Source organism: Theropithecus gelada, chromosome 19 (assembly GCF_003255815.1).
Source record: "Theropithecus gelada isolate Dixy chromosome 19, Tgel_1.0, whole genome shotgun sequence".
NCBI lineage: Eukaryota > Metazoa > Chordata > Mammalia > Primates > Cercopithecidae > Theropithecus > Theropithecus gelada.
The window spans coordinates 22,468,765-22,486,192 of NC_037687.1; the positions used below are offsets into that span (position 1 = coordinate 22,468,765).

Sequence of the window (17,428 nt, forward strand, 5' to 3'; positions counted from 1 at the left end):
ATCTCGGCTCACTGCAAGCTCCGCCCCCCGGGTTCATGCCATTCTCCTGCCTCAGCCTCCTGAGTAGCTGCGACTACAGGCGCCCGCCACCACGCCTGGCTAGTTTTTTGTATTTTTTTAGTAGAGACGGGGTTTCACGGTGTTAGCCAGGATGGTCTCGATCTCCTGACCTTGTGATCCGCCCGCCCTGGCCTCCCAAAGTGCTGGGATTACAGGCTTGAGCCACCGCGCCCAGCCATTTTTTCATATTTTTAGTAGAGATGGGGTTTCACCGTGTTAGCCAGGATGGTCTCGCTCTCCTTACCTCATGATCCACCTGCCTCGGCCTCCCAAAGTGCTGGGATTACAGGCGTGAGCCCCCACACCCAGCCCCCATCTTTTTTTTTTAAATTAAACTAATCAAAAAGGATGAAAAGGCAAAAAAACAAACAAAAAAATTGTCATTCTTAAGAGTCTTGAGTCTGGAGTCTAGGTTTCTATAATTCGAACATTCCAATATTCAGATGCTCTGTGGTACTATGGCTGTTTCAAGGACTCGCAGATTTTATGCTTCTAAGGTGCCATGCTCAGGCTCCCCTGAATCAGTTCTTCAATCCCCACCCAGGATCCGGGCATCCCAGGTCAGCTTCCACCTTGGATTGGTCCTCCCTCCATCACACCGGGGATGCCCTCACCTCAGCGGGGGGCCGCAGTTGACCAGGGCGATGGTCTTGCTGATATAGGTATCAGGTAGCATCTCCCGGACTCCTGGGTTCTCATGGAATCGCTCCACGCGCTGCTGGAAGCTGGTGGGAGGAAAGGGGACAGATGGGGCGCTGCTGGGTCAGGGTTCCTGGCTGGGCACCCAGGCTGCCAAAGCCACCACCCCTGCATTTGCACTCTACCTGTCCTCAGGTGACTCCCTCTCATCTCTCCTCTCTCTGTAGGATCCCAGGCCCCGATGCCCAACCCCAGCAGAGCTAACCCGTGCTCCCAGGTCCCCCTACCTCTGCAGGAACTCTGCCAGTCCCCCCAAGCAGCAGTGGGCCATCCGCTCCCCAAACTCCTGGCTGATGCGGGGCGCTCGCTCTGTGTGCTCTTCCAGCAGCTGCGAGGTCCAGGGCGACGAGAAGAGGTGAGGAGGGGGCAAGGTCTCACTTTCCCACGCCTGCGCCGTCCAGTCCATCCCCAAGCCTCCCTCCACCTCCTACCTCACACACATCCTGGGCCAGGCTGCTGTGCTGGTCCTCCAGGCTCCCCCAGTGCTCCTCGTCCTCCTGCAGCACTCGGAGAAGGGCGGCCCTGGTCTGAGCCTACAGTGGGGAGATGGGAGACAGGCAGGACTTGGGGGCTGCCTGGGGGTCTTTTGCTATCTCTTTTTCCCACCACAATCCCCTAGCCCTTAGCCCCAAGCAGTTCTGGTTTCTAGCTGTGAGCTTGTCAAGGTGATGCTGGGGAGGGAGGCTGAGCCAGAAAACTTCCACAGCCCTTCCCACTCCTAACTCTGTGGTTTGGAACTTTATATCAAAAGTCTGTGGTTTGGCCGAGCGCAGTGGCTCATGCACGTAATCCCAGTACTTTGGGAGGCCTAGGTGGGCAGATCACCTAAGGGTTGACACAGTTCGAGACCAGACTGGCCAACATGCAGAAGCCCCGTCTCTACTAAAAATACAAAATTAGCCGGGCGTGGTGGTGCGTGCCTGTAATCCCAGCTACTTGGGAGGCTGATGCAAGAGAATCACTTGAACCCAGGAGGAGGAGGTTGCAGTGAGCCGAGTTCGTGCCACTGCACTCCAGCCTAGGCAACAAGAGCGAAACTCCATCTCAAAAAAAAAAAAAGACACATGTACATTAATATACATATACGTACATTAATGTACACGTGTATATTATTTACAATGTGTATACACATTTATGTTAATACATATACACAAATGATGTATATTTAATATTTATATTTAATATACATTAAATTAAATATATTTAATATAAATCCTACTATTACATAATATGTATTAAGTATTATTTATATTAAATATTGTTTTTCTTTAGAGGCCACGTCTTGCTCTGTCCCCCAGGCTGGCGTGCAGTGGCACCATCATGGCTCACTGCAGCCTCACACTCCTGGACTCAATCCTCCTGCCACAGATTCCTGAGTAGCTGAGACTACAGGCACATGCCACCACACCCAGCTAACTTTTTAAATGTTTCACAAAACAATTTTTGTTGTTGTTGTTGTTGAGACGGTGTCTCGCATTGTCACCCAGGCTGGAGTGCAGTGGCACCATCTTGGCTCACTGCAACCTCCACCTCCCGGGTTCACGCCACTCTCCTGCCTCAGCCTCCCGAGTAGCTGGGACTACAGGCGCCCGCCACCACGCCTGGCTAATTTTTTGTATTTTTTGGGTAGAGACGGGGTTTCACCATGTTAGCCATGATGGTCTTGATCTCCTGACCTCGTCATCCACCCACCTCGGCCTCCCAAAGTGCTGGGATTATAGGCGTGAGCCACCGTGCCCGGCCCAGTTCTGTGATTTTCTTGTACTCTAAGGTTTGAAGTGTCCAGATATACTGAACCTTTACTAAGTGTCTGTACAGGCGGCCTTTGTGTCTATGGCGTATGGACAGAGCTCAGAAATTCATAAAGGGGAAAGGGAGCTGGAAAGAGTGAAAGGGGGAGGGGACAGGCCTCCCAAGCACACTGTGACCCCCTCCCTCCCTCCACAGCACCTCCCACTTCCAAAATGCAAAGTCCCAGGTACCTTAACATCTGTGACGCATTCATCCTCCAAACCCCGCAGGGTGCCAGGGGACAAAAGGGGCCCCAGCTCCCCATTCTCCAGGGCAGCCATGTCCACCAACCCTAAGACCTCTCTGGGGGTGGGGGTGAGAGAAAAGGAGGTCTGTGAAAAGTGGGGCTGGGCAGTTGGACCCTTCCCTACACCCTCCTACCCACTGTTTCTGTGACCCTAGGCCACTCCCTTCCTCTCTCTAAGTCAGCTCTGCTCATCCCTCAGAGGAAGTCTTTGGAATTGTTGCTTCCCCGGCTCCAGCTCTCTGAGTCAGCTCCCTGATGGATGGTGTCCGGGCATGATATTTAAGGGTCAAGTCCAGGCTTGAAGATCTGACACGCAAGGCTTCGCCCATGCTCCGTTTCACCAGACAGAAGTTCCCTTTGCGCCTATGCTCTGAAGCCCTGCTCCCTTACCTGGCCTTGCAGGCTTCCCCAGTCCAGCCCTTGCTCCCCACCTTCTACTTGCTTACATGCCTGGAGCTATGTGATATCATCAATATCCACCCCCATATACCCCAGACTTGGGCTCACGGCATCCTCTCAATTATAAACACCATCTCCCTACAAATTGGACCAAACCCAGTTCCCAGCACTTTAGGAAGCTTTCTGGACTCCCTATCCTGCCTCCATCCCTTATAGATAACATGAGAGCATTATCAACATACATTCCCAAATGAGATCTTCCCAGTCTTCTGGTGACAGCACCCTGATTTTGTTGGAAGAAACACCCACCCCCTTCACTGCCCAAGGTGTGGCTTGGATGTGGCTAACTCCCTTTTCTCTGGGGTAGACAGGTGACCTGGAGGTAGCTAATCACCATATTCCATCCCCCGGCCACAAGAATGGGTATGTTTTAGGACACAAAGTCTCAAGAGTAGTAAGATTCTAGGACTGGGAGGGACCATGGTACTGAGGTTCTGGGGGCTACCCGTATAGAATTCAAGGGGTGAACAGCACTCAAGTCCTAAAACTGGGCCAGGTGTGGTGGCTCACACCTGTAATCGAAGCATTTTGGGAGGCCAAGGTGGATGGATCACTTGAGGTCAGGAGTTCGAGACCAGCCTGGCCAACATGGTAAAAGCCCGCCTCTACTAAAAATACGAAAAAATTAGGCTGGGCATGGTGGCTCGTAATCCCACGGTTGGCATGTAATCCCAACACTGTGGGAGTTCGAGTCAAGTGGATCACCTGAGGTTAGGAGTTCAAGACCAGCCTGGCCAACATGGTGAAACCCCATCTCTACTAAAAATACAGAAATTAGCTGTGCATGGTGGTGGGTGCCTATATAAATCCCAGCTACTTGGGAGGCTGAGGCAGGAGAATTGCTTGAATCCGGAAGGCGGAGGTTGCGTTGGGCGGAGATGATAGCACTGCACTCCAGCTTCGGCAACAGAGCAAGACTCCGTCTCATAAATAAATAAATAAATAAATAAATAAAGTCCTAAAACTAGAAGGATCAACAGTGTTGAGGTTCTAAGACCGAAAGAGGGAATGAGGCTAAGGTTTACGATTCAAAGGTTCATTGGTACTAAGTTTCTATGGTTGAGTCATCAATTCTAAGTTCTAAGATTGGAAATGTCAACACTACTACTGACCTAGGCTCTAAAGAGAGAGCAGTGCAGGATTCTAGAATTCTAAGTGTCATTGTATTAAGGTTAAGGGTCAGTGGGGCTATGGTTCTAGGAAGGAATGGTCAACAGTGCTAAAACTCTAGGACTCAAAGTGTGAACAGCTAAGATTCCAGTAGCGTAAGTGTCATGAAGCCCAGGTTCTTGGACTGGTGAGCCCACGGTGCTGAGCTACTAGGATTGAAACTGTTGATAGTGCTACAATTGTAGAACTTGAAGACTCAATGGTGCCAATAGGTTCTAGGTCTGAAAGGGTGGGAATGCTAGGATTCTAAGACTGGAAGCATCGGTGTTACTTAGGTGCTAGGAGTGTAACTGTCCGATGATGCTAAGGTTGTATGTAGGTCTAGAAGAATGAATGGTGTTGAGATTTTAGGAACGGAAACGTAGACACGCGAAGGTTCTAGGACTGGAGGAATCAACGGTGCTAAGATTCGGGGACTGGAAGGGTGGGCAGTGAGGCGATCTAGAGTGTAAGTGTTGACAGAGCGCTGAGGTTCTTGGACAACAGTGGTGCCGGAGCTCTTCTAGGACTGCAAGGGTTCGTGGCAGTAAGGTGCTGGAACCGGAAGCCTGGGTAGCAATCGATTCTAGGATTATAACTGTCAGCGGTGCTGACGACTGGATGGGTCAATGGTGTTAAGTGCTAGGACTGTAAGGTCAGCTGTCCCAAGGTCCTTAATGTCTGAAGAGGCCAGTGCTGGGGGGTTGGGGCTGGGGGTTTCACCCGACCTTGGGCAACCGAGCCCAGCTCACCTGGGGTAGACCTGATTGTGCCAGTGCAGCAGCGCGTAGCGGTCGGCCAGCGGCAGCCTGCGACGGGCAGAGGCCCCCAGCCACTCGGCCAGGGCCCCGTGGTAGCCGCGCAGGTAGACGCCGAAGGAGCCCAGGCCGGCGGGGTAGGCGGGGGCCAGGCGGCCCCGCACAACGGCCATATCCTCCAGCAACCGCGCCCGCAGCGCCTCCAGCTGCCCGGCCAGACCTCCGGGCGCCCCGGGAGCCGCCGCCTCTAGGCGCTCCCGGGCCGCGCGTGCCACAGCTTCGGCCCAGCGGGCGCGCAGCTTGCGGGCCGCCCCTGGCCCCCGACGCCCATCCGCCGCCTCCTCCTGCACCAGCACCTGGCCCAGCTGCGCCACAGCGCCTACCCCGGCGCACGCGCCCGGCCCGGGGCCCGCCAGCGTCTCGCGCACCAGCGCCCACAGCTCACGCTGCAGGGCCTCGTACAGCAGCGCCACGTCCCGCGCCCGGCGGCCCCCGCCAGCGCCCTCGGCCTTGGGAGGCCCTGGTGCGCCGCCCCCCGACGGCGCCAGCTCCTCGGCCTCCAGCTCCAGGATGTGCTCGTCCGCGCGCGCTAGTTCGCGCTGCTGGATCAGGCTCAGGATCTCCAGCACTGCAGGGGGGAAGGCGGGAGGTCAGCAGTGCGCTGGGGGATGGGGGCAATGCCGGACGCAGGGGTAGGGTGGGTGCTTAGGAAGGGAAGGGAGATGACGGGAAGAGGGTTACAGGAGGCGGGAAGGTGTTGGGGGCAGAGAAGAGCCCGGAGAAGAGCAAGAAAGAAGGGTGTTGGGTAAAGGATGTAGGGGAGGGGACAGGGTGAGGGGCTCATGCTTGTAATCCCAGCACTTTGGGAGGCCGAGGCTGGCGGATCACTTGAGGTCAGGAGTTCAAGACCAGACTGGCCAACACGGCGAAACCTCGTCTCTACTAAAAATACAAAAATTAGTAGGGCGTAGTGGCATACCCCTATAATATCAGCTACTCGGGAGGGCGCGGCAGGAGAATCGCTTGAACCCGGAAGGCGGATGTTGCAGGGCGCCGAGATTGCGCCACTGCACTCCAGCCTGGGCAACATGTTGAGTGAGACTCCATCTCAAAAATAAATAAATAAAAACTTAAAAAAGAGAGAGAGAGAAAAGAAAAATGCCTGTGACTGAGGAAGGGATCTCGGGAGGTTGCGGGATGGAGAAATGGAGGAGGGGTTGGAGGAGGCGAGAGGGTTGAGAGAGGAGCCAGGTAAGGGGGAGAGGGATGGAGGCAGCGGTGGGAGCAGGAGGGGCAGGGTGGGGGCTTGGAGATGAGGAGAGGATATGGGACCACTGATGGGGTCTTTTTGGGGTGGGGATGGCTGTGGGGTGATCTGGCCCTCTGATGAGTTCAGACTGCCTCAAGAAAGGGGAGTCGTGGGGCTGGAAGGCCTCTGAGGCTGAAGGAGGGTCCTGGCAGCCCAGGGTTACCCTCGACACCTCCACCCCCCTCCACTTCCTCCCTGGCAGAGAAACTATTTCCTGGCCAGCGCTATTTCTGCCCATCCGTTTCCAGAAGGCGGGGCTCTAGTCACCCCCTCCTCACCTCCCTCCAGTGCCCTCCCACTCCCCAGGGAGCTGGGGCTGAAATAGCCTCTGGCCAGAACGCGGAGGGCATCAGAGGACAGAAAAGGCTCTCCTGAGTCCCCAGCCCTGGAGCAGCTCAGGCCTCAGGGCTAAAAGCAGAGCTCAGGCACAGGAGCAGAGATAGAGGCAGGGTTGGGGATGGCAGTGAATTAAGATGGGGATTGGGACAAGGATGGGGATGGGGCTGGAGGTGAGGATGGAGGGAAGGTGGGGGTGGGGATGAGGGAGTTTAGGGTTAGGATTAAGTCGGGTGGGAGTCTGGACAGAAATGGGAAAGGAGGGAAGAATGACATTGGGATCTGGGTAGGGATGAGGTTGGAAAGGTGGGGGAGGGGAGTGTAAGTGAAAGCTGAGGATAGAAAGGACGTAAAGATTGATGTGAAGGCCGGGCACGGTGGCTCACGCCTGTAATCCTAGCACTTTGGGAGTTGGGCAGATCACCTGAGGTCAGGAGTTCGAGACCAGCCTGAGCAATATGGTGAAACGTCATCTCTACTAAAAATACAAAAATTAGCCGGGCATGGTGGTGTGTGCCTGTAGTCCCAGCTACTCAGGAGACTGAGACAGGAGAATTGCTTGAACCGGGGCGGCGAAGGTTGCAGTGAGCTGAGATCTCGCCATTGCACTCCAGCCTGGATGACAGAGCTAGACTCCGTCACAAAAAAGAAAAAAAAAATTGATGTGAGTTTGAAGATGAATTCTGGAAGTGAGTTGGGCTTGGGAATAGGAACATGGATGGAATTGAAGATGGAGGGGTTGGGGATGAGGGTTTAGGATTGGGACTCAGGATAGGGGTGAAGATAGATTAGGGATGAAGAGGAGGTTGAGTTTGGAGTTGGAGTTGAAACTGGGGGCTGAGGAAGGACTAGGATATCAAGTAGGACTGAATAAGGAGGTTGCTGGTCAGGGGTGGTGGCTCATGCCTGTAATCCCAGCACTTTGGGAGGCTGAGGCAGGTGGATCACCTGCGATGAGGACTTCGAGACTAGTCTGGCTAACATGGCAAAACCCCATCTCTACTAAAAATACAGAAAAAAATTTTAGCCAGGCATGGATGGTGATGCATGCCTGTAATCCCAGCTACTCGGGAGGTTGAGACAGAATTGCTTGAACCGGGGAAGTGGAGGTTGCAGTGAGCCGAGATTATACCATTGCACTCCAGCTGGGCAACAGAGTGAGACCCCATCTCAAAGGAAAAAATAAAAAAAGGAGGTTGCCGGAGGGAAATGGGTGGAAGGTGGGTGCTGAGAGGGGCCTGGGGCTGGGGGTTAAGAGTGAGACCAAAAGAGTGTAAAAGGGTTGAAGGTGAACATGGGGAAGAATGGGATATGAAACGGGACTGGACCAGCTGGGGGTTGCCATGGTGTTGGACATAGACATTGATATTAAAGATGGTGTTTGGGGCCAGGCGTGGTGGCTCATGCCTGTAATTCCAGCACTTTGGGAGGCCAAGGCAGGTGGATCACGAGGTCAGGAGATCCAGACCATCCTGGCTAACCTGGTGAAACCCCATTTTTACTAAAAATATAAAAAATTAGCCAGGCATGGTGGCAGGCGCCTGTAGTCCCAGCTACTTGGGAGGCTGAGGCAGGAGAATGGTGTGAATCCGGGAGGCGGAGCTTGCAGTGATCCGAGATCATGCCACTGCACTCCAGCCTGGGCAACAGAGTGAGACTCTGTCTTTAAAAAAAAAAAAAAAAAAAAAGATGGGATGGTGTTTGGGCTAGGTGTGGTGGCTCACACCTGTCATTCCAGCACTTTGGGAAGCTGAGGTAGGAGGATCACTTGAGGCCAGGAATTCAAGACCAACTTGACCAACATAGTGAGACCCCCATCTCTACAAAAAATGTAAAAATTAGCCAGGTGTGATCGCATGTGCCTGTAATCCTAGCTACTCAGGCTGCTAAGGTGGGAGGATTGCTTGAGCCCAGGAGGTCAGGGCTGCAGAGAGCCATGATTGCACCACTGCACTCTAGCCTCCAGTCTGGGTGTTAGAGTGAGACCCTGTCTCCAAAAGGAGATGGCATTTGGAGGAAAGGATGAGCTGTACGAGAAGCATATGGATGTGTCTCAGATAGAGACTGATGGTGGGCTTGGAATAAGTGTGGGGTGAGAACAGAAAAGGCATTGAGGAAGACACTGGGGCTTGGAGTAGGAATGGGGACTGAGGATGAAGACGGGGTGGTGTTAGGGATTGAATTATGTCCCCCCAGAAAAAAAAGGATATGTGAAGTCTTCACCCCAGTACATCAGAATGTCACCTGATTTGGAAATAGGGTCTTTGCAGAGGCAATCAAATTAAAGTGAGATCATAGCGCAGACCCAAATCCCATATGAGTGGTGTCCTCATAAAAAGGAGAAATTGGCCAGGTGCCGTGGCTCACACCTGTAATCCCAACATTTTGGGAGGATGAGGCAGGCAGATCACTTGAGGTCAGGAGTTTGAGACCAGCCTGGCCAACATGGTGAAACCTCATCTCTAGTAAAATACAAAAATTAGCTGGTCGTGGTGGCACATGCCTGTAATATCAGCTACTTGGGAGGCTGAGGCAGGAGAATCGTTTGAACCCAGGAGGCAGAGATTGCCGTGAGCCGAGGTTGCACCACTGCACTCCAGCCTGGGCGGCACAGTGAGACTCTATCTCAAAAAATAATAATAATAAATAAAATAAAATAAAGACATTGAAGAAATTGGGGATAGAAAGGGAAGGGGGAGAGATGGGACCAAAATCAGGTATTCACGTGGCTTTAGACGTGGGAGTAGGGCTGAAGACGGCAGGTGGAGGAGGCAAAGATTGAGGGTGGGCGTATATTAACAGGTGGCTCTGAAGAAGAAGGTTGATGACAGGAGTTAGGACGGCAGTAGTAACGGGCTGGAGCTGGCATGGAGGCAGGAGATGTGAGTCAGCCATGTGAATTGCAGGTCGGGGTCACAGGTGGCAGCTGGGATGGGCTTAAGTATGAAGCCTGGGACCACCAGGGCTGGGGATGGACATGGGCACTGGAATTCTCCCAGGACTGGGTCAGGGCTCTGGACTCACCTGACAATGGCTCCTTCATCTTTGGGGGCTCTGGGACCTTGGGTGGGGGCTCTGGAGCTGCCTCGCCTGCAGGCACCACTCTCTCAGCCAGGGACGCACGCTGGGGCTTGGATCCACGCCCGAGTCTCAGGAAGGCCAGTCTCCGGGCAGCCTCCCCTGCTGCCTCCTCGTCGCCATGGGCTCGGGTCCCATGCAGCCGGGCCAGGAGGCCAAAATCTGCTGAGCTCCTGCGTATCCCTGGTACCAGCACACGGCCCAGGAAAGAGCGGGACTGCCCATCCCCGGGGCTGCCTGCCCGCCGGCCCGGGGCCCAGCCCAGACGGAAGGGAGCCAGGCCTGCAAGCTTCTCCAGGGTGGCGCGGCGGCGACAAGATGTTCCATTGGGGAGGGACGCCAGCTCCCCGGCCTCTTCTTCCTCCAGCCCTGAAACTTCTTCAAAGGGGTTCCGAGAGGACCTCAGGGGCAGGGTCCCCGCCCGGGGCACCTTAGGGTCTGACACTCCCAGGTTCTTCAGGATAGGCATTTTGACAGGTGAGGACCTGGGGAAAAAAATAATGACCATGGATGATGCTGATGACAATGGTGGTGTGGATGACAGTGCCTCTGTGTACCGAGCACTTTGGAGTGAGTGTACCAGACACTTACCTGAGCACTTAATAACCCCTGGATCTGCACGAGCCTATAAGGTGGGGACTTTTTTTTTTTTTTTTTGAGATGGGGTCTCACTCTATCGCCCAGGCTGGAGTGCAGTGGCGCAATCTCGGCTCACTGAAAGCTCCGCCTCCCAGGTTCACGCCATTCTCCTGCCTCAGCCTCCCAAGTAGCTGGGATTACAGGAGCCCAAGGTGGGGACTTTTTTTGTTGTTTTTATTTCTTGAGACAGAGTCTTACTCTGTCGCCCAGGCTGGAGTGCAGCTCACTGCAGCCTCCACTTCCTGGGCTTAAGTAATCCTCCCACCTCAGCCTCCTGAGGAGCTGGGATTACAGGCGCATGACAGTACGTCTGGCTAATTTTTCATATTTTTAGTAGAGATGGAGATCTTGCCATGTTGCCTAGGCTGGACTCAAACTCCTGGACTCAGGTGATCCGCCTGCCTCAGCCTCCCAAAGTCCTGGGATTACAGACATGAGCCACCATGCCTGGCCATGGTGGGGATTTTCATTATCTTCATTTTGATGAGGAAATGGAGGCTCAGAAGGGCAAAGGCACCTGCCTAAGGTCCCACGATGATTCAAGAACAAAGTCAGGATTTGAACTCAGACCGTCTGATTCCAGTGCCTGGGTGCTCTCCCTGCATATCCACATTAGAACCTTTCCTCACCCTACTCCTGCCCTGTCACTAAGAGCAATGTTCATGTCTGGAATATTCTCCCTTTTGTTTGAGATGGAGTCTCACTCACTCACTTTGTCACCCAGGCTGGAGTGCAGTGGCACAATCTCGGCTCACTGCAACCTCTGCCTCCCAGGTTCAAACAATTCTCCTGCCTCAGCCTGAGTAGCTGGGACTATAGGCGCGTGCCACCACACTAAGCTAAGTTTTATATTTTTAGTAGATATGTGGTTTCACCATGTTGACCAGACTGGTCTTGAACTCCTGACATCAGGTGATCCACCTACTTCAGCCTCCCAAAGTGCAGGGATTACAAGCGTGAGCCACCGCTCCTGGCCTGGAATATTCTCTGTCTTAAGTTGATCCTCTTGATCCTCCTACTCCGTGGAGAAACAGGCTCAGAGAGGGGAAGGCTCCCTCCCAAGATGACACAGTCAGCCAAGGACAGAGATGGTATGGGGACCCAGGCCCCACCATCCATCCAGACATCCAGGACAGACTCCTGAGCACCTGCCTACACCCCCTCATCCCCTTCATCTCTCCCATTTGATTAGTACCCTTGTCATCTCTCCCTCATTCATGTCTTCAGCAAAAACTTATTGGGAAATGTCTAGAATAGGCAAAGCCTAAATTTTTTTTTTTTTTTTTTTTTGAGACTGGGTCTCACCCTGTCACCCAGGGCTGGAGTGCAATGGCCCCATCATAGCTCACTGCAATCTGAAACTCCTGGGCTCAAACGATCCTCATACCTCAGCCTCCTCAGCAGCTGGGACTACAGGTGTGCACCACCATGCCCAACTTTATTTATTTATTTATTTATTGAGACAGGGTCTTGCTATGTTGCCCAGGCTGGTCTCAAACTCCTGGCCTCAAGGGATCTGCCCGCCTCTGCCTCCCAAAGTGCTGGGATTACAGGTGTGAGTCACCTCGCAGGTCTCTAGGCAAATCCTTGGAGACAGAAAGGAGACTGACAATTACCTATAGGACTGGAGAGAATCAGGGAATGGGAAGTGACTGCTAATGGATGCAGGGTTTCCTTTTGGGGAAAGGAAGACACTCTGGAACTAGATAAAGGGGATGGTTGGACAACATTGTGAATGCATTAAATGCCACTTAATTGTGTGCTTTTAAATGGCTTGAGGGCAGGTGTGGTGGCTCCCGTGCCTGTAATCCCAGCACTTTGGGAGGCTGAGGCGGGCGGATCACGAGGCCAGGAGATCGAGACCATCCTATCCTGGCTAACACGGTGAAACCCCGTCTCTACTAAAAATACAAGAAAATTAGCCAGGTGAGGTGGCGGGCGCCTGTAGTCCCAGCTACTCGGGAGGCTGAGGCAGGAGAATGGCGTGAACCCGGGGGGACGGAGCTTGCAGTGAGCCGAGATTGCGCCACTGCACTCCAGCCTGGGGCACAGAGCAAGACTCCGTCTCAAAAAAAAAAAAAAAGCCAGGCGTGGTGGCAGGCGCCTGTAATCCCAGCTACTCAGGAGGCTGAGGCAGGAGAATTGCTTGAACCCAGGAGGTGGAGGTTGCGGTGAGCTGAGATCGTGCCACCGCATTCCAGCCTGGGAGATAGAGCAAAACTCAGTCTCAAAAAACAAAACAACAAAACAAAAAAATGTACTAGGTATTTGCCATGGGTCCAGCCCTGTGCAGGTGTTAGGGACACAGCGGTGGCCAGGGCAGCCCCAGTCCCTGCCTTCACAGCTTCCTGAGTCCTGCCCATTCCATCTCCTAAGCCTCTCTTCAGTCTGCGCTCCCTCCTTTCACTCCCTTCCCATAGCCCCTACCCCAAGCAGAACCCTTACCCACTTCCCTGCCCTGGCCTCCTCCCTGGTCCCCAGCCTCTAGTCTTAGCACCTCCAGTGCACCTTTCAGGACCTTGAAAAAGCACAGACCTGCTCTTCTCCATCTCTTAAGCCTTCCATGGCTCCCTAGTGACTTCGGGACAAAGCTGAGGCCTGTCACCACAGTCTTCATGCTCTGGCAGCTGCATACCTCACTAGCGCTGTCCCGTAGCCTCCTCTTTACCCCGGGACCCTCCAGGTTTCAGCATCTGCTGGTGCTTCTACGTAGACACCTCTTCTCCATGCTCCAGTCAGGACTTCGGGACTCACACTTCAGGACTCAGCCCCATGCCCCCTCCTCCAGGAAGCCCTCCCTGACCCTCAGGCTCCCACAGCCCCTGGGTTCCCACACCTCACCCCTGCCTGCTCTGGGTCGTCCCTGTCTGGGGACAGATCTGTATCCCTCACTGGACTGCAAACCCCAGGAGGACAGGGCTGGGGCTGTCTCAGTCACCACTGTGTCCCCAGCTCCCAGCACAGGGCAGACACTCAGGGAATGGGTGCTAAACAGGAAATGAAGGAAGGAAAGAGGCAAGACAGTTCATTCCTTGGGTGGAGAGGAGGAGGGTGAGTCAAGCTGGAAGAGGTCACTAGGGAGCAGGCCATACAAGGCTTTAAATTCCTTGATAAGGGACAGACTTTCTTCCAAGAGCCCTGCAGAGCCACAGATGGGTGCTTTTTAAAACGATGAAATAGTTCAAACATTCAGAAGAGTACAGAAGACAAGCTTAATAAACACCTCTGGGCCTACCATCCTAGCCACAGCTCACACGATCATTTGTTCTCTTGGTTCAGGTTTTTGTTGTTGCTTTTGTCTTTAGAGACAGGGTCTCACTCTGTTGCCCAGGCTGGAGTGCCATGGCGTGATCATGGCTCACTGCAGCCTCGAACTCCTGGGCTCAAGCGATCCTCCCACCTCAGCCTCCCAAGCAACGGGGACACCCTGCTAATTTTATTTTTTAATTTTTTGTTATAGATGAGGTCTTGCTATATTGTGCATGCTGGTCTGGAACTCCTGCTCCTGGTCTCAAACAATCCTCCCTCCTTCGCCTCCCAAAGTGCTGGAACTATAGGTGTGAGCCACTGCAAACTGGCCTGATTTTTGTTTTAAAGAATAAGCCAGGTGCGGTGGCTCACGCCTGTAATCCCAGTACTTTGGGAGGCCGAGGCGGGTGGATCACCTGAGGTCAGGAGTTCAAGGCAAGTCTGGTCAACATGGTGAAACCCTGTCTCTACTAAAAACATAAAAATTAGCTGGGTGTGGTGGCAGGTGCCTGTAGTCCCAGTTACTTGGGAGGCTGAGGCAGAATTGCTTGAACCTGGGAGGCAGAGGCTGCAATGAGCCCAGACTGTGCCACTGCACTCCAGCCTGGGCAACAGAGCAAAACTCCATCTCAAGAAAAAAAAAAAAAAAGAATGAATTACAAATGCGTGCAGCCTCCTCCTGCCACCTCTCCTGGTCCCACTCGCTCTAGTCTTCTCTTAAGGAACCCAGCATCCAGAATGAACGTACTGTCTATTCATCCAAGTAGATTTTTATCCCATGCTCCATAGACTTGTATCCAGAAATAATATACTGTTTTACACGGTTTCAGACTCTCTATAAATGGTATCATACTATTTGTATCTTGCAACTTGCTTTAAAATTTATTTTTTTGCCCACATTATGAACTTGTGAGATTTATCCATGTCTAGCTATACAGCTCCAGTTCATTTAAGTGCTATGTAATATTCCACTGTATAAATTGCGTAAAGGGTCAGATGTTCACTCGTTCTCCTATTGCTGGACCTGTAGTTTGTTTGTCACCAGGACAGGGTTCTGAGCAGGTCGGCACACGGTCAGGATTATGCAGACGTGTGGGGGTGGACAGGAGGCCTGGAAAGAGGGTGGTGTGCAAAAGGCCTGGGTTGCCTAGGCTGTGGGTAAGAGCACCCCTTTCCATGATGGAGAGGCCCCTTCTTTCCTCCCCCATTTCAACCCCTGAGCTGCTGCTTCTCAACCCTCTGGTTCCTAGAAATGCTCTCGGACCTCCTTCCAGTCTCCATGGGCCCCCACCCTCCAGGAGGCAGTCACCATGACAACCCCTTGCCTGGAGCCCCCAGGGATGTGCAATAGATACCCCCCATGCACACACATTATTTGCACGCTCATTTCTCTTTTATTTTATTTTATTTTTTTGAGATGGAGTCTCACTCTGTCACCCAGGCTAGAGTGCAATGGCACGATTTCAGCTCACTGCAACCTCCACCTCTTGGGTTCAAGCGATTTCTCCTGCCTCAGGCTCCCAAGTAGCTGGGATTACAGGTGCCCACCACCACTCCTGGCTAATTTTTGTATTTTTAGTACAGACAAGGTTTCACCATATTGGCCAGGCTGGTCTCAAACTCCTGACCTTGTGATCCACCCACTTCAGCCTCCCGAAGTGCTGGGATTACAGGCGTGAGCCACTGCACTCTGACCTTCTCTTTTATATTTTAGACAGTCTCACTCTGTCACCCAGGTTGGAGTGCAGTGGCATGGTCTCGGCTCACTGCAACCTCTGCTTCCCAGGCTCAAGCAATCCTCCCACCTCAACCTCTCGAGTAGCTGGGACTACAAGTGCGAGTCACCACACCTGGCTAATTTTTGTATTTTTAGTAGAGATGAGGTTTCGTCCTGTTGCCTAGGCCGGTCTCCAACTCCTGAGCTCAAGCGATCCACCTGCCTCAGCCTCCCAAAGTGCTGGGATTACAGTCGTGAGCCACCACAGCCATCCTTGATTTCTCTTTCATCCTCTGAACTGGCATCCACATGCCTCATCCCAAAATGGCTCCATCATCCCCCCTCCACCCCATAGCTGTCTCCATCTTCCTCTCAAAATTTCAGGCTTGAATTTCCCTCCAATTGAAGTCAACCTTGCCCAGACGACGTCTGACTTTCCCCCACCTGGCTTCAATATCGCCCCCAATCTGGATCCAGCATCCCCAAACCTGGCTGCAACATTTTCCCAAAACTGGCTCCGACGTCTTTCCCCTTCCTGGCTCCAACACCCGCCTCTGCAAACTGGTGCTGACATCCTGCCCCCTCCAACCCTCTGTCTGCCTCCCAGTGCCCAGCCCCTGACTCACTTCCGAGGCATCCCTCAAGCCCCCAGCCTCTCAGGCCCGCAGGATGTCTTGGCCACCAGAGCTTCCCTCTTTGAGCCCCTCCTCCTCTTCCTCACTGCCAGCCTTTTCCCTGGAGTTTCTAACCTTCTGCAGCGGCCCTGACCTCGGTTTGCAGAATCCATCACCTCTAACGCTCAGCGTCTACATTAGAGAACAGTCTTTCTGCATGGCGTGTCCCCAAGCCCAAACCCAACCAGTGCAACCCCAAACCAGTCCTTGACCCCAAACACAATCCTGTCATCAGCCCAGCCCACTGCAAACTCATCCGCATCTCCAATCCCAACCTGATCTCGGTCTCTCCTGCTTGATGTCAATCCCCACTTGGTCCCTGTCTCCCATCTCCGAGACCCCATCTCTTGGGACAGAACAAACACTCAATCCGTCCTGGCCTCAGTCTTCCCACCCAGACTCGCAGGACATTCGACCCAATGTCGTCTCATCTCTCTTCTCCCTTGGTGGCCAAGGTTTCCAGTGCTCCCTTGCACCCTCTCTGGACCCTTCGAGTCCTCAAATTCTCCCCTGTACCCTCCTCTTGTTCTCATCTCCTTTCTGCCTTCTCGCCGGCACCCCGCTGGGGTCAGGCCCCAGATTCTCTCTTGCCCCCCCGGCCCCTGCTGGGTTCAAGGCACAGGTTCTCATCAGCCCTGGTCCAATGCAACTCAGGGCAACTCTTTTCCCAGAAGGGCTCCCAGTGGGAGGTGGGACCCCTTCCCCCTGTCCCCAGCACACTCACCTCTGTCCTGCCCGTCCTTCTGTTCCCGCTGCTGTCCTGTCCCCAGGCTACTTCAGCAAGGACTGCTGAGAGCTTGGATCTGAGTTGGGGGGGTGCTCGGAGGAGGACAATTTCCTGTCAGGAAACCCCTCCCTCTCTGGGCCAGGGGCGGGAAGGACTCATTATCTGTCTGCCCTTTTAGGCCAGGCTGCGGTTGGGCTGGGAAGGCCGAGGCCCACAGCCGGGCCCCCACCCTCACCCCCGCTCCAGGCCGGAATCCGCCCACGCCTGCATGCTCTTCACGCCTCCCGAGGTGACAACACCATCCTGGGCGCCCCAGGGAGACACCCCAAGCTGGACACCAGCCCAGAGCTGCTCTCCAGCATGGGCAAGCCCCGAGGACTTGGAATGAGAACTTGGGGGCAGGCAAGCATCTCTCCACAGTTCCCTGCCACGGGCTGAAGACCAGGAGGGAAGTTTTGCTGGGCCCAGGGGCTGGGGAGGGGGACCTATGGAGGAGGGCACTGGGCATGGCTTTGGAACTGTGGTTCTCTTTGTCT

General features: G+C 53.7%; 2 protein-coding genes across 2 annotated transcripts in view; both read right to left on the reverse strand.

Annotated features, from left to right (window-relative positions):
• The window catches only part of EXOC3L2 (exocyst complex component 3 like 2), a 17,994-nt gene extending 12,549 nt beyond the window's left edge, over window positions 1-5,445 (reverse strand). The window contains exons 1-5 of the mRNA XM_025365860.1: window positions 5,158-5,445; window positions 2,742-2,853; window positions 1,191-1,292; window positions 987-1,087; window positions 675-785 (exon numbers count right to left, since the gene is read on the reverse strand). Coding sequence (XP_025221645.1) covers window positions 675-785; window positions 987-1,087; window positions 1,191-1,292; window positions 2,742-2,853; window positions 5,158-5,336 — 605 coding nt within the window. The 5' untranslated portion in view covers window positions 5,337-5,445. The remainder of the gene's footprint in view (window positions 1-674; window positions 786-986; window positions 1,088-1,190; window positions 1,293-2,741; window positions 2,854-5,157) is intronic.
• Window positions 5,446-5,542: 97 nt separating this feature from the next.
• LOC112611892 lies at window positions 5,543-16,946 on the reverse strand. The gene is made up of 4 exons (XM_025365862.1): window positions 16,890-16,946; window positions 9,833-10,371; window positions 5,626-5,791; window positions 5,543-5,582 (listed from the first exon to the last, which is right to left on the reverse strand). Exons 2-4 carry the CDS (start codon window positions 10,353-10,355, stop codon window positions 5,543-5,545), a joined length of 729 nt encoding a protein of 242 aa, XP_025221647.1. The 5' UTR covers window positions 10,356-10,371; window positions 16,890-16,946.
• Between the last annotated feature and the right edge of the window lie 482 nt (window positions 16,947-17,428).